The following is a 16,893-nucleotide window of genomic DNA, read 5'->3' on the forward strand; positions in this document are numbered from 1 at the left end:
ATTTACCCTCTGTGATTAGCTGCCAGCCTACATTTTCCATACTGATATTTGTGGCCATTTCACCTGATAAAACTACTATGTAACTAGCAAAACACGCGCCAGGTCTTTTCGCTTTGAGATCAATTATGAGAGTACCAAATTCTTTTTCTCAGTCTCCCCCCTTCCATTAAATTACTGTTTGTGTTTACTAATGCAACTTGTTGTGGATTCTTACTCCAATACCATTTCGTTAAATGTGCTCTAAGTGACTAAGGGATTCAAATTGCAGTTTTGATTGTGGTAGTGACCTGATAACTACACCAATAAAACTGCCAAGTTACTGTTTAATGTTTCATTCCTTCTTCATGCTTTTTTTATATTCAGAACTGTTTTTTTTTTAACAAAGCACCACTGCCCCCTTGTGTGAATAAAACATCCTCACAAGCTAACCAATGTAAATTATCATTACCGTAGGCATTTCTATATAGAGACAGAGCTTTCCACTTTTAACAACTGTGAAACTTTAACACCTCCAGTTTTACACACCTTTAAAGATTCTGTTGATGATTATTGGCTTGTCACCACGAACAGAGCCTTTTCCTCCATCCAGACTGAATCCTAAACCAGCCAGTGACTTTTCAAGGGTAACTGTCACTATGTTTCCTGCATCATCGGAATCTGTTGATAAAAAGTGACCAAAGAACAAATATTAGGCAAACAAAACTATGTACGTAAATTCTGTACTTACTTACCTATATAGCATAAATGTTAATTCATGTGGAGTCATTTCCAAAATGCTATTCTGCTCTGTACCTTCTAAGTGGCATCAGAACAACTATGAGATAAGGCTTCAGTAAATTAAAGTATATGGTAAAGTATGCAGTGTTTGAATTCTGCCAAGTATTGATAATAATCATACCTGATAAATTCTGGGTGATGGGCTGTGTGAAGGGGCGGGGTTATAACTATGCAGGGGTGGGGCTAGCACCAGACTGCCTTAGTGGGTGGGAACTGGGCAGGTAGCAGAGGAAAGTGGGCAGGGAGTAGGCACGACCAGACAGCTTCACCTTCCCAGAGAAAGAAGGCTAAAGTGGAGACCCCTGGAAGCAGCCCTTCACTCCAGGGAGTCCTCAGGAGTGTTTATAATGTCTCCCTTTCACTGTGATTTCTTGTTCTCTTTCCAGTGGTTTGTAGCTTGTAGCCATGTAGCCTCAAGTAAAACATCTTAGTCTTTCACAAAAAGTGATTTTTACATTGTATTCCTTTTTAGTACTAGTCTGATAATATGTTTAGCTAAGTCAATACGGGGTACAAAGTAAATGCTTGTCTGTGCTCATCTGGTTAAAGGTGGAGAGGTGCTTGACTTTGATTGACAATCAATTTATGATTGGCATTCTAGAGCTTTTTTATAAACACACTCTAATAGCTTTTTATAAACACACTCTAATAAATATCAACAAAGAGATGTTGCTGCTTAACGTTATATGTTCTACTGTTAAAAGCAATGTTGTTTTGGTTTCAAGAAGTATAACTGAGGTTTCTTACTTGAGACCATGGGGTTGTTAGTCACATGGCAGATAGCAGATTCAGAAGAGTCCAGACTTTGCACTCCATCTTTTTCTTTCCTTATAACTATAACCGCTTGTTTTGGGTGACGTGCCTGGCGTAATATCCCCAGCGCATCGTTGTGAGTAAGCCCCTTCAAAGACTTCCCGTTGATAGACAAGACTTTATCACCTTTCTGAATGGTTCCTTCTTGTGCAGTCAGGCCATTTGGGAATACCCTGTGCACCTAAAAAAGTATTCCACATGGATTGTAAATCAGAAGATAATACTATATACCCTATATAATGTTTAGACATGTGAACCCTAAAAAAGAAAGCACTGGATAGTATAGATCAATGTATGTAAATACTTTACAGACTTTAACAGAACTGCAACTCTTTATGTGTATTTTAGGAAGCTATGGCAAATATACCCATATGCTCTACTTGCTTATTAAAGCTAAAGCTGCAGTAATCTATGACCAGATGCAAAAAGACTTTGCCTAACCTACACTATTGTGGTTAAGAAATCTTTTGCATAGTAATCAGTTAGTGCTGTAAAGTATTTGTCCATATAGGGCTACGGTCTTTTACTGAAAGATTCTATATATATTAGATCAAGGGTAAACCCTTTGTCTACTGCACGTAGTATCTCAATATACATAAAAGGCATTTCACACTGGGCGGAGCTTAAAGCAAGGACCCAATGAAAGTGCAATGGCTGCAATGTGATTGGATGTTGCCCCACTAAGGGTTCTCGTTGGAAGAATGATGTAGCGGTTGGAGCCCACAGGGTGAGCTGTAGATGCATGCTCCTACTTGCATTCCTCTTGTAAGGAAGGTGGTAGGTATTTTGTTATTGTGATGAAAAAGGAGAGATATATAGAAAAGAAGAAGGATACATGGTTAAAATGGACCCATATGCTAATAATATCTCTATACATATAAAAGATTTGTCTTTGTTGGAATCGTCAGACATGTTGGCCATGTTTTAAGGTACAATCAGAGTGGAGGTTCTGTAGTCTCATTGGATGTTTATGAGGGACAACTGCTACAAGGATCGTCCACTCAAAGATGTTGTGGGTTGATGCAGAGGTGATACATAAGTAATAATTGTCAGGGTTTTTACAATGGTTAGGGCATTGTAGAGGACATGGCGTGAATGGAGAAGGTAAATGGCGGAAGTGGATAGTGGAGTCTGGGGTGAGTATGGGGTGTGCCTCGGATCATGTAATTTGTAGGACAGTGTGGGGTAAAGGTGTGTGTGTGTGGATGCAGGTAAGAAGCAAAAGTGGTGAACATGCTTTGAGGAGCTCTGATAAAATAAATTCTATTATATAAACACAATCAAGAAAAGCAGTACATACTGTGATGGCTTTGTTCTCTAGGTCAAGCCCTCCAGCAAGACTAAATCCCAAGCCCGTGCCTTCTTCCTTGTGCAAGACCACAACATGAATTTCATCAAATTGCTAGAAACGAAAGAAAACAGGGAGCTAGAACAGATCAGGGATCATGGTTTGAGACTACTGATTAAAACTGCTCTTAGCATGCATGATTTTAATGCATTTAATTTGCATATTGTGTCTTCTGTACAGGACTGTGGAAAATGGTGACTTTCTAATATCAATAAAAACATTTTTTACGTCTGCCAAAGTGGGACTCTACCGATATTACTACAGAATAAAGTTGACATAATATAATGAAATGTTATTAACATTCTTCATTTTTATCTAAAACACATATTTCAAAACAATGTTAAAATATTTTTTTTAAATATCAACCTTTAGTGTTTCTTCATCGAGTCCTTTGACTTCCTCCACAAGTCGTGTGAGCTCTTCAAGGGGAAGTAATGATATGACAGACTGACCAGCAGATGTTGCAGCTGATGATAGGGTGGGAGGATGTTCTGCAACATATTCTTCCTTTTTGTTGGGTTGACCTGTTCCATATTCCCTTAACTCTGAAAGGCTACGTGGGCAGGAAATTTTATTTTGTCAAAATATGGTAAACAAAGGCTTTCTAAATATACCCAAAATACATAATGCATTGTGGCTATACAAAGATGGCTCTCACGTAAACAAAATAGATGCCTACACACAGTTACTCCAGGTGAATAAACCATTAAAGAGAAAGCTTTGTCTTTTGGTAATATGAATGTACATTTACTTCTATAATCTCCCTTCATTTGAAATATAATCAAGGGTGCAAAGACATCATTACATCAGAAGACATGCACGTCTAAATGACCCATAGCATTATTTGCAACACACATTCACCAAACTGACTGTATAGAAAACTCATCAAATGAGCACACGAAGGATCCAGGTCCCCAAAAATTATAATAGCTTGAGGTAGTGACACAGAATGTTCAAAACAAAAGGAAACAAACAGCATGTAATACACACAAACGCTACAAACTATATTTTTATTTCAATCAAATGCTAATAGAAGCCAGGTGGCTATCTACTTACCTCATTAAAACCCAAATATTTCTGACATTCCATATTGTGTCTTTACTAAATGCACAGAAACTCTTAAATACATCCAAGCCATTATGTTTTACTCATCAGTACCCTCTAATGTATTATTATACCCCCACTCTAAAAAATAATTTAGTGTATCCAATCACCCTTCCTCTAAAATACAACAAATATAAATTATCCAACTCTACAATCTCTTTTTCACATACACGGGTGGCTCAAGTATACCCCTCACATTGCAGTTCCTGCCCTTCTTGACCCCATCAGGGTTACTCCCCTGATTTTAAGAAGGGACTGACTTAAAATATTGTGGTGGTATGGGTGTCTTAGCTTTAACACATAATACCTGTTTTGTCCACTTTTACTTTTGGCCAGTGCAGACATTTCAGGTCAGATAACAGAAAAGTACATTTAAAATGATGTAAGTTTGACTTAAAGCCATAGGTTTACTTACTTCACAGAAAACCCAGAGTCTGTGTGGGAGTTTTCAGTTGATGGGCTACATTGGAACTCATCTGTTGTAGCTATGTCACCTTGCCATGATTCAAATGCCTGAGACTGTGGAGACTGAGGAAAAATTAGAAAGGACTTCATCAAAGCAGAAGACACCTGATCGCTGATGGAATATAACTTGTTACAATTTTCACTCAACGTGGTGATATCAGACAATGTAGAGGTTGTCAGTGGGTAGCTTTTAGATCTCTGACTAGGAGCCTTATACGGTATAGGCTCAGTCAATTCTATACAGGAGGAATAGTACTTTGGTTCATTACTCGTACTACTGCTTCTTCTCATACTCATACAAATTGGTCTTGGTGGAGACTGAGGAAGCTCCAGCTCATTCTTCTCCAGAGCTTTGGAGTGATCTACTAGGGGGATACTCTTTTCTTGCACTGGACTTTCAACAGTGTTCATATTAATCTTCTTGAAACCAACTGTAACACATTCAACTTCATTTGTGTGAGCAGAGTTTCTTTGCGATGTTTGAGGTTTGATGTTTAGTTTATCATTCCCTTTTCCAGGGAACTGTGGTGTGCTAAAAGTTTCAAAAGAACTGATTCTTTGTTTTATTGATGATCTGGTGGAGATATTTGGTACATTGAAAGTATTATTCAGCTCTTTGGGTTTTGCCAGATAAGAGTTATCAAATGATTTTCTTTCAACATCCTTAGATCCCTTCAGGCTCTGGCGGAACCAAGCTGGCTTTGGTGCCACGGGAGGACCCTTTTTCAAGTTGTTTATGTCTTCTGGTTTGCAGGTTTGGGAACCGGTTTCCTCACATTGAGAAAGCTGTCTAACTTGCTCTGTGGGGGAATTTGCTGTATTATCATTTTCTGTGCTGATACCACCTTCAAGATCCATTAGAGTGCGGTCCTCGCTTATAATGGGGCTGAATACGTTTTTAATACAATCAGAAATTCGGATCCACGGATCTTCTACTGTTGGATCAAAGCAGTACTCAACTTGTGCTTGTCTTCTAAGCAATGGTCTGTGTTGTGATATGATAGGATTTCCTATGGAACATATAGAACAATAGGTTTAATACAATAACATCTGCTTGACCAGCCTCCTGGGAACCATCATTACCTTCCTAAACATCTGACATGAAAATTAATTTTCTTTAGAACACATAGTTATAGAATTTACAGTTTCCATCATTTCTCTTTAGATCAAATAATAGTTAGCATGCTTTATTGTTTATAAAATGTTTAGCAGTTGCAAAACAAAATAAAATTAACAAAAATATCAAGGTGCCCTGGGATCATTAAGCAACAAGAAAAACATGACTCGTAAGGTATTCTTACCAACTAGAAAAAAAAGGTGAACAACTTATATAAAAAGAAAAAAGAAACCGACTCCCAACGTATAGTGACATCAAATGGCAGCAGCAAAATGTATTGTAAGAGGTAAATTATTCAAAATGTTATATGAATATTTATATTAGAATATAAAGCCAAAGAACAGTGACGTGAAATCAATATACAGACTTCCACATAAACTATGCATACTAGTGTTTAATAAAAAAAAAAACAAGATCTGTTTGGACAACTCTACAACTGGACCTTCAGAACAATGTATAAATGAATCATGAACCAGAGGTAGGCAAGTTAAAGGCGTACAACTTCACCCTCCAGTTTTTATAGTAAATCCTCTCACTCAGCAGGCTTTTTTGACAGGGCTAGCATAAAGTGAAATTAAATAGGCACATCTGTACATAGATGTGATAGAAGATAATGTCTCCCGAATCCTAGTGCTCAAAGCGATGGTGGCTAGTGACATACCTGCAGATGTGCGATTTTCATGCTCAGAAGCTGCTGTTTGTGAGTTCTCACTGGGGTATAAAGATGTATCTAATGACTTGTTGGCTGTAATTTGTTGGTTTCCCTTTAGCTGCAAGTTTCCTGCTTCCTGAGAAACAATGCAAACGCGTCAAAAACAGCAGTTATGTGTAACCACAAGACCTTCAGTGAATACTCAACATGGTAAAGAGCTGGGGCAAATACATATGGGGGATTCTGCAACTGGGACCAGTTAAAGGGACCATTCGGTTATCGTATGCATGAAAGTGGCTAGAGTGTCACTTTAAAGAAATAGAGATCACTCACTGGGTCATGTTAATTTGGTAATCAGAATGTGTAACAGAAAAAAAAAACTTTAGTACTAAAATACGATCCTAGTGCAAGGAAGTGTGAAGGTTACTTCTGTTTGGACTATTCCATTCTTAGCTATGGCGGCAAGACCACTTTTCCAAAAATGCTCTATTACTATTTATTGTTTAATATAGCGTTATCATATTCCATAGCAGTGTACAATGGCAAATCACCTTTTTATATATAACAATTACATTCTGCTCTATTTTGTATCCTATTTGCTACTTTGTGCAATAATATACTATTTATGAATAGTTTAAACACTTATTGCAAGCCATGCAAATTATGATTCATTAAAAAAAAATGGCAAAGTACACATGCACACGAAGCAGAGAATGTTGTTAATACGTAAAATGAAAAACAATCTCCCTGATCTACCATAAAAATCTGCCGAGTAGATGTGCTTCAATTTTTTATCTATTTGTGATATATGCTGCCAAACTCAAACTTCCTCTCTGTAACCACATCCTGACTCTTTTTTTTCTAATATTCTGTCATCAATGCTTAAAAAAGTGGTAAATTTAACTGTTAAGTATACTCTACTCAATTCTATTTGAAACCTTTAATATACAATCCACATATACTAGTATTTCATAGTTGCATTATAATGCAAGTATTCAGTTGCATTGTATCAAGTATTTCATGAGAAAAAAAAGAAATAAAGATGCAATTTCCTTTTTTAAGGAAATTTGTCACTTTATAGCTGCAAATAGACTGTTACTATGTCCTGCAAATAAAATATTACAAATGAAAAAAATGATGATGTTTTTCTCATTCTATTATTTTTTTTGTTCTGCGCTGGAAAAATCTATTATCTTTTACATATTGCATTTAACTTGGGTGATTAAATGCCTTTTGGTAAAATGTTCCAATTCCTCCATTACTTCATTATTAAATGTTTATTTTTTAGTAAGATCTACAGTGCTTCAACATGAACACTCCACTTACATCCTCCTTTGCATCTTCTTTATAATATTTCCTGGGAGGCGGTATAGGTTTAGATGTCCTTAATTTCTTTACAAGTATTTCTCCAGAATTCCTGCTAGGTTTCTTACAGCAGTCTTGTGTTATGGTCAGCGACTCATTGCCAACAGGTGAATAATGTTCCCGCTTTACCGGTGAGGAATAATGCAGCAAAGTGGGTTCTTTTCTAATAGGAGCATCCACACTGTGGACCTTGCTTTTTAAATCGTGCAGCTGTAAGGAGTCCAAATTATCGCAGTGTGGTCTGGGGTTATAATTGCTGTCGCTGCTAGAGCGAACCATTTGCCTCTGCGCTCTCCTACTTTCATATAGGTATGCGGCGTGCTTCTCGATGCAGCTCTCACAGTGATATTTACCATGACAGCAAGAAGCCATCTTTTTGTCACCTGCAATTGGAATACATATAACTCATACACTTAGTGTTCCCAATATGAACAAACTCGACTAGATAGAGAATAGACTTTTTAAATCTTCATAAATAAAACAGAAGGTACAATAACACATATAAATGTTCCACAACCAGTCTGAACATACTCTTAGAGTGACTTAAAAAAGTCAAGCCCTGGATACTAAGAGGAAGGGCTGCATGACTGGGCCTAGATTAACAGTAAGCTTGCTGGCCAGGTTTTAGGGGTCATGTAAGGGACACCCTATGGGGTTCCTCGACTGATTGGGTGGGGTTTTGGCTATCTATTTAGGGGACCGTTTTTCCCGCCACTGGTCAGATACTATTGTCCAGCGCTTAAAGCAGTGAATCGCCACCCTCCCTTCCCTATAATTGTCTCCATCTTTATTTTATTTTTAGTTATGGCGGATGTTTTGAGATCTCATATCTTCTTATTTTATTTCTTGCATTTGTCACAGTAATAAAGCGCTGTGGCCTTACACTTTTTCCAACGACCTCATCTCTCACTTGTTTTTATTTACGTGTTCAGCTGTATGTTATAGAAAGTGCCCGAGTCAAGCACAGGGACCAAAAATGTGTGTGTACCAACCAATCCCAATGAGTGTAAAAGTGAAATTCTAAAAGTTTAACAACCTCATAGATTTTATATAACCAATGATGATGATGATACATTTAAATATAGAAAGAAAAAATAATAACAAAAGGAAATAACATCTGTACAAAGTAAAGAGAAGCATTCTTTAGTGGATCATTTTTCTGTTTTTGTGAAGCTGACAATTGCCTCTAGGTTTTATGTTTTCAAACATACCTTCTAAATTCCATTGTGGATATTCCTTTTCTATTACTTTAGAGACAGCTTGTTTGAGTTGCTGTTCAGAGATCTGTAATATTTAAAGAACATTTAGACATCAGCTACTAACATGTATAGCAACGTAATGGGTACATTATGCACAATTTTCCAAGTTAGTTGGACAACTGGCCTAATACATTATTGAGGGCTACTTGTATGGCAAACATATCTTAATTTATTTATTTGATGGACACTGTTGGAAAATGTGTCTTGAACAGTTCCTAAGAGGAAGACGACAAAATACACAAGGGTAACTTGCATGGTGAGGTTTGTAGCAGATGAGGTTTTTAGTTTGAAAAATTTAATGATGGGATCTACATAGGGTCATATGTACTCCAAAGAACCCCTAAACACAAATGCTAACACTGCCTACCTCTGTCCCTCTCAAGTTAGTCTATCCAAAGTTCATCCCCTTTGCTGAATCTCCGCTAAACTGAACATGAACTCACTTTGGACACCCTCAGGACTTTTGTGAGTGTTTTTGTGAATAGTGATTGCTCAGTGCTTAGATAAAAGTATACACATTATCCAAGCTAACTCAGGAACATGAAATCTGGCCATTAGTGAATCAACCCCAATATTTGTGGCTTAGACTATGGCCGGTGGAGGGCCCAATTGCCCACAGAGGAGAGAGGGAAAAGTGTGGCCTAAGCAGAGTTAAGCTGAGCCAGACGATCGTCATTTTTGTGGAGATGACACATCAGCCAAGCAGATTTTCTCTAAGCAGTGAGAAGGACATAATAAAGAATGTCTATCAGAGAATGCAATTATATCATGTTCTGGCTAGACTGTAGGCTCCACTTCTACCTTTTAAGCTGAGCTAAGGTTACAGACGTTGGTTAGAACAATTCAAACCAGTCATACTTGGCCACCAAATCATATATTTAAATCTACTAAGAAATATTTATACATTTATTTCAGATGACAGGTACTCGAGCAAGATGCCAGCAACATAGTAAAGTATGTGTCAAGTGGTTAAACTAAAAACAAAATGTCTTCAACTGAAATGCATGTTTGCAGGAAGTATAACGATGTAGAAACTGAATTATTTCTCCATTCACTTAAAAGTATTACTATAGAATGCAAAAAATATTTTTTTAGGAAAAGCCTGGACCATAATGGGAACTGCAGCAGCTTGTTTATCTCCTATGTCGAATAAATCATACCTTACTCACCAGAACAATTCCACAATCTGTATTTTCACAATTCCTTTAAGTGATATTACCATTAAAAAGGTAAATTATAGGGTGGTGTCTTCTTTATGCAACCCAGTAACCATGGCAAACTTAAAGGGACATGCCAGTGTCACAGGAAGCCTCTAAACATACAATGCACATGTAAGCATTTTCATATGCATTGTTCAAATTGGAAGAAAAAAATGTACTTACTTTAGGGAGAAACTGCAGCTGCAGAGCTGCAGCAGCCCACCTTATCAATGGCTCACCATTGAAATAAATGAGAATGCTTTCTGTGCATGAGCATGGGTGTCTGAATAGACTCCCACCTGTAGGGTTTGCCAAGCCATCTCTGGAGCTCACTGGCGTTAAGTATATCACATGAAAGGTGGCATATTTGGCCAAATACATAGCTGAAGGAGTGAGGTAAGGGCATAATTAATATTCAAGGGGGAACCACGAAAATGTAAAGGGACCTCTCAGCCACCATATACATTAGAGTGCATATGATGGTTGTAATGTACTTTAACATATTCATTTATCAGACTCCAAGCATATTGTGAATATGATTCATGTTTGGAACATTAGTGAAAACAAGTTGTTGAATGTACAGTGCTAACGTAACGTGCTATATTACCTGTGGGTCAGGATGTCGGCTGATGAGGATAGTGACTGCTCCAGGGCTGCATTGACTTAGGAGTGCATACACTTCATTTAGTGACTTGTTACTGACAGAGATCTCATTTATTTCCACAATTTCATCGCCTCCTCTAAATATAAACTTAACATATCAGAGAGCAGCAACATTTATTTTGCATAAATTGATTTTTTAGAAACAAAAAATATTTCACAGTGGCTATACATATACATACACAGTTTATATAATAGTTAACTAAAAAAGACCTTCTTAAATGCACATAGTACATGTTTTGAAGGAAGGAAGAATAGGAAACCTTTTCTGGAGATGAATGTCACTGGCATTTTATAAAGACCTAACTAAACAATGCTACACTTTTTAGGAAGTGACAATTGGCGAGTCAGCCCTTTCGTCATCATTTTCTTAACGCTCTCTGTATGCTTCTGTTAAAACATATAATTGCACTTCTTAAGCAGCTTTAAAGTCTGGTAAACATTCCAGAGGGAGTCTGCATCTAGATGTTCAGTGTGTTCTAGATCATATGGTAATCTGTGCAAATGATTTAGTGTTCCTGATGGCCCTGAGAGTTCCTTAATTGCAAAGCAGTGGACACTATGACATCTTCAAGAAGACTTATGCATTTAGAGGTTTCCACTAAGGAGCAAAAAATACCCCCATCCATTTACCACCATTTATTGTTCAAACTAGTTGTTTTTTTAAATCTAAATAATGAAGATTTTACCTCAGAGACAGGGAGTAATGTCACATTCTCAGTCTGGGGTACCTTTCAAGTAATATACACTGATCAGCCATAACATTATGACCACCTGCCTAATATTCTGTAGCTCCCCCTTTTGCCGCCTAAACAGCCCTGACCCGTCGAGGCATGGACTCCACTAGACCTCTGAAGGTGTGCTGTGGTATCTGCACCAAGACGTTAGCAGCAGATCCTTTAAGTCCTGTAAGTTGTGAGGTGGGGCCTCCATGAATGCATCCTGGTTGCATGTGTTCTCCAGGTAAGCTAAACATACGCACACGGCCATCCGCATTGTGAAAATGTGATTCATCAGACAAGGCCACCTTATTCCATTGCTCCGTGGTCCAGTTCTTATGCTCACATGTCCACCGTAGGTGCTTTCGGCAGTGGGCAAGAGTCAGCATTGGCACCATGACTAGTTTGTGGCTATGCTGCCCCATATGCAAGAAACTGTGATGCACTGTGTGTTCTGACACCTTTCTATCAGAACCAGCATTACATTTTTCAGCAATTTGAGCTACAGTTGCTCGTCTGTTGGATTTGACCACATGGGCTTCACCTCGCACGTGCATCAATCAGCCTTGGCCGCCCATGACCCTGTCGCCAGTCCACTGCTTCTTCTTCCTTGCACCACTTTTGATAGGCTCTGACCACAGCAGACTGGGAACACCCCACAAGAGCTGCAGTTTTCAAGATGCTCTGACCCAGTCATCTAGCCATCACAATTTGGCCCTTAGCAAAGACGCTCAGATCCTTATGCTTGTCCATCAGCTTTGAGGACAAAATGTTCACTTGTTGCCTATATATCCCACCCACTGACAGGTGCCATGATTACAAGATTACCAGTGTTATTCACTTCACCTATCAGTGTACATAATGTTATGGCTGAACGGTGCACATTACACATACTGTATTTATATAGCTCTTGTAGATCCTGTAGCACTGTTACATTATGAGACAGTGAAAACATTTAACAATAGCATATATTAACAAAATTGTTAATATATGGAACTGACAACATTATTACAGTAAGACATACTGATAATAAGGAGACCTTGCTCTTGTGAGCTTATAGTCTATTAATATAAAGTTAAGAATTCATTTTAGAATCTAAACATACCTGAGCCGTCCATCCATGTGAGCCACAGAGCCTGGAGATAGTGTATGGATAAATACTCCAGAGATACCACCACATTGTGGGACACTGCACAACCCTATCCCCAAACCAACACCTGACTCTGAAAAAGGAAATGACAGAGTTAAATTACCAGAATTAATGCCCAGACAGTGAGCATAATGAAGCTTACCCTCTGCTGCTTGTCTATATCATACTTCACCAGTAATGAAAAATATGCTATAACAAATTCACCCAGACCACCATCTTTTAAGGATTCTAGGCATGAGGATATCACTTAATGTTAGCCGCATTCCACCCTGCTCGTTATCATCTCACTTCACAGCAAGATGTCTATGCCCCACCATAATATCAATCTGTCCCCCTGGCAGGATCATCAGTGAGTGTTGAAGTGCAAAAGCTGAGGGACTGCAGATAGTACATAGTACAATTCTGCAAATACTATATGGGCCCAAGAGAACATACATAGAGTACTTTACAATGTGTTAATCTGCAGATGATGTTACGTGTCCTAAAAGCCATTCATATACTATACGGCATAATCCTGTTCATTACCTTTGTGTAATGTCACCTCTATTAGTACTCGGTCATTGGGGTTATTGGTGCTAAGCATGAAGACAGGGCTTTCTGACTGAATGATGGGACAGTGTTCTTTCACTGCACAAGTACTGGAACTTTTAGAGCGAGACATCTGGGATGTGATGTGGCCAGCCTTCATATCTGGAGCGCTGAGACCTGTCCTTACTGTTAGAGTGATCACTCCTTTCTTTACTTGCTAAAAAAAAAAAACAAAAGTGGAACAGGCTACAATAATCACATATAAAACAAGAAACTATTCGGCATGCCCAGAAACAGATGTAGAAATTTAAGTGCAAATTATGTCTCCAGCAGCCTCCTCCTGAATATATTTGTTTGCTAAAGCGATTAAAAACCTGGTGGTGACTTAAACCAATTTGGCATCCTACACATGATCTAAGCAATAAACTTAATAAACATTCACACTTAGTATAATCATGTTTGTGATTAGGGTAGCTTATAATTAATGCATTTGTAAGTAGCCAGTATCACATATTTAAAATATCAAAAGAGAGGGATGCATATAAGCTTAAATCTTTGTCTATCTGCATTGCTCATTTAATCTCACCATGGCACAATTGACATTCAACAAGAATTCAGCAGCAATGTGGGGAATCACACTACAAATCCTCAATTCTAAAAAATCAGTGGCGAACTTACATATTGTGGGATCAATGATAATGGATTTGTTTGGGTCCATACCCAATAAGTAATAGATAAGGCAGATTGGTGGATATTTTTAGTGCAATTATGGTGCAAATTTTTAAAAGTTGTCCTCAATGGAATGTTCCTGCAGAAAGGACCACTCCATGTGCTGCTATGATGAAAAGACCATTTTGAAAACCTTACATTAGAACGGAACTTTATAAATAATCCACATCTGTGTGAGTAGTGTGCCCCTTAATGTTTAATTAATAAATAATATAAATACTAAATCAAATTTGAGGTTTAAGAGACTGCTGTAGTTGAAGGAAAGCTTTTTTTGTATAGAAGACAGCTTTTATCCATAGAGAGTCCTGCTCAGCAGTCATCAAGTTATAGCTCATTTGCTAAAAAAGAACTGTAAAATGGTGATGCCACATGCCATCAGAATTAATTACACTAGTGTAAGGGTGACCTCATTATAACTGCCATTCAGGGAAACTTATTTTCTTACTTACTTTCATGAGTGTATTGCCACAGACGGTGGTAGAGCATCATTCATATTATTATATAGCAAGCTGGACAGAAACAGTGGTACAGCATGACTCCTATCATTTTATAGTGATCCAGACACTGGGGGTACTACAGTATATGTCCTATCATTATGTAGAGATCCAGATGCAAATGGCGGTATAGCATTACTTATATCTTTTTTTATATAGCAAGGCAGACACAGACTGGGGTACAGCATGACTCCTATCATTATATAGCAAGTCAGACACAGGCGGTGATACAGCTTGACTCCTATGATTATATAGTAAGCAAGACACATATGGTGGTATATCATGATTCCTATGACTATATACTGAGCCAGACATTGATGGTGGTACAGCATTACTCACATCACTATATACTGGGCCAGACATTGATGGTTGTACACCATTACCCCCATTACTATATCATGAGCCAGACACAGACAGTGGCACAGCATGAATCCTATCATTATGTGGAAATGCTCTAAAAGGCCTGGTCAACAGAGCTGATACCAAGAAGAAGGGGATGAAGAAAGAAGACAGAAAAGGTAGAAGGAAGACTCATTCCAGGATACTACGCACAAAGAAAAGTGCCTCAAAATGCAGGACTGTCCCAGGCAATCTGTGACATGTGGTCACCTTAACTAGTGTCTCTAAAAGGGGACCCCACTTTCTGCTTGCATGCTGAAGTGCAATTTCTGTATTGGCCTGCACTGCACAGCTTTAATATAGTACTTGTGCTGGGTGATGTGGGTCCACATGGTGCAAAGGACTCTCTCCTGCAGCAGGGCTATTTGCATAGACATAGACAGACTCCATTACTGGCATCAATGTCAGGATCTCCCAGCCATCAACCTACAGCTACAGGAGGAGAGATACTCTGCAGATAAGAGCTGTTTATGGCAGTCAGTGTGTATACACAATTGTGTATGTATTTATCTGGTGATATATTTGTATGACTGCATGTATGCCTATTAAGTGTGTATCTATGTGCATTATGCCTTTGTGTGTCAGTGTCTATCAGTGACAGAAGCAGCTTATATGTAAAGAGTTATTTTTATACTGCTGTATCCGACTGGTAATTGGTTATGTGCTGACATTTAGTTTATGCACATGGATATTTAGCTGGTCAGTAAGGGATCTACAAACAAAGCCAAGGGGCATTACCCAGAAAAAAGTTTTGTTCCCATTAACCTCTTAAAAGATGATATGTTCACTTTAACAGGGGGTATACTGTATATGCTCAGCAGATGGGAAAACTCAACGAAAATACACACCTTAAATTTTTGTAAAGCATCTTGATGAGTAAGGCCAAACATTGACTCTCCATTAAGTTCCAGAATTTCATCCCCTGTGATAAAACACTTTAAAAAGTTAATTATATAAGAACTCATCATCTGAATCATTATGCACATTTTATGCTCTACAATCATTGCATAACAAACTTGACACAAAGATCTATAAAATCTCATGCAGGCTCAATTACACAGAGATGGTTATTTTAAACAGGTTACAAATTTGTTTACACAGAAATCAGTTTAGAGTAAGTTATAAATGGAGCCGGAGTTACATCAGTCAAGTCTGGTCAGACAAGTTAACCCTTAACCCTTGGCTTCTTGGTGCATAGATGCAATTGTTTTTGTCATTTGCTTTGTATTATGTGCTGAAACACATGTTATACATGAAAATATAAATTCCTAGTAAATGACATCAAAATAGGCGCCACCACAGTTCCAACTGTCTGAAATGTCTGCTTGTTGACAGATTATACAAGAGACAATATTGGGTAAAAAATAGGAGCTGCCTACAATGATAATAAGTAGCTGCAATGCAAGAAGTTCAGGCATTAAAGCAGAAAAAAACTTAGAAGAAAGATACCTTCTTGCAACCTCCCATCAGCCGCAGCTGCTCCATCTGGAAATATCGTTTTCACGTAGATGCCAACTGGTCCGTATATACTATCCTTTCCTCCAACAATACTGAAGCCTAAACCCTATTGAAGAACCAAATCAATCATCAATATACTTGGAATACCCTATACATTTTAATGGGAATCTTCACAGAAAACAATGTACCATTTAAGTGCTTGGTTTTAAGAATGCTAACTAATAAAACGTTTTCTTTTGTTTTAAATCTCTGTTTTTAATTTATGCTCTTACTGTTTCTAGTGCAATAATGACGTAAACTATATCAGATAAGAATTAGGGTGGCTACTAGGTTATATTTCAACTGTTGACCTACAACTCTAATGATTCACACCATCCAAATCCAGACTGGGAAGTTGTAGGCCCATAGCAACTAATAATCCTCATGGTATATTTATATGTTTTACAAATAAACTGCTTCAAAGACTACAAAAACATTATAGAAATCTTACCTTACCCTGACCTTTCATCAAAATGATATTGGAAATTACAGAAGCCTGTGAATGACTTCGCATGTTCACTAAGTGTGCCGAGCTCAGAGACCGTGACGATCTGGTGACAGCCTGTAAATAACAGTATCATCATTTTTTTCACTTTCCTAAAAGAAATTCCCAAAAGA

The 16,893-nt window shown here is 37.9% G+C and overlaps 1 protein-coding gene across 1 annotated transcript in view; it reads right to left on the reverse strand.

Moving 5' to 3' along the window:
- The window catches only part of IL16 (interleukin 16), a 34,453-nt gene that overhangs the window by 1,497 nt on the left and 16,063 nt on the right, over positions 1-16,893 (reverse strand). The window contains exons 6-19 of the mRNA XM_053465560.1: positions 16,727-16,837; positions 16,228-16,342; positions 15,627-15,700; positions 13,154-13,373; positions 12,584-12,701; positions 10,707-10,839; positions 8,853-8,925; positions 7,603-8,024; positions 6,286-6,412; positions 4,458-5,517; positions 3,305-3,491; positions 2,891-2,992; positions 1,525-1,771; positions 526-657 (exon numbers count right to left, since the gene is read on the reverse strand). Of these exons, the coding sequence (XP_053321535.1) occupies positions 526-657; positions 1,525-1,771; positions 2,891-2,992; positions 3,305-3,491; positions 4,458-5,517; positions 6,286-6,412; positions 7,603-8,024; positions 8,853-8,925; positions 10,707-10,839; positions 12,584-12,701; positions 13,154-13,373; positions 15,627-15,700; positions 16,228-16,342; positions 16,727-16,837 (3,121 nt within the window). The remainder of the gene's footprint in view (positions 1-525; positions 658-1,524; positions 1,772-2,890; positions 2,993-3,304; positions 3,492-4,457; positions 5,518-6,285; positions 6,413-7,602; positions 8,025-8,852; positions 8,926-10,706; positions 10,840-12,583; positions 12,702-13,153; positions 13,374-15,626; positions 15,701-16,227; positions 16,343-16,726; positions 16,838-16,893) is intronic.

Source organism: Spea bombifrons, chromosome 4 (assembly GCF_027358695.1).
Source record: "Spea bombifrons isolate aSpeBom1 chromosome 4, aSpeBom1.2.pri, whole genome shotgun sequence".
NCBI lineage: Eukaryota > Metazoa > Chordata > Amphibia > Anura > Pelobatidae > Spea > Spea bombifrons.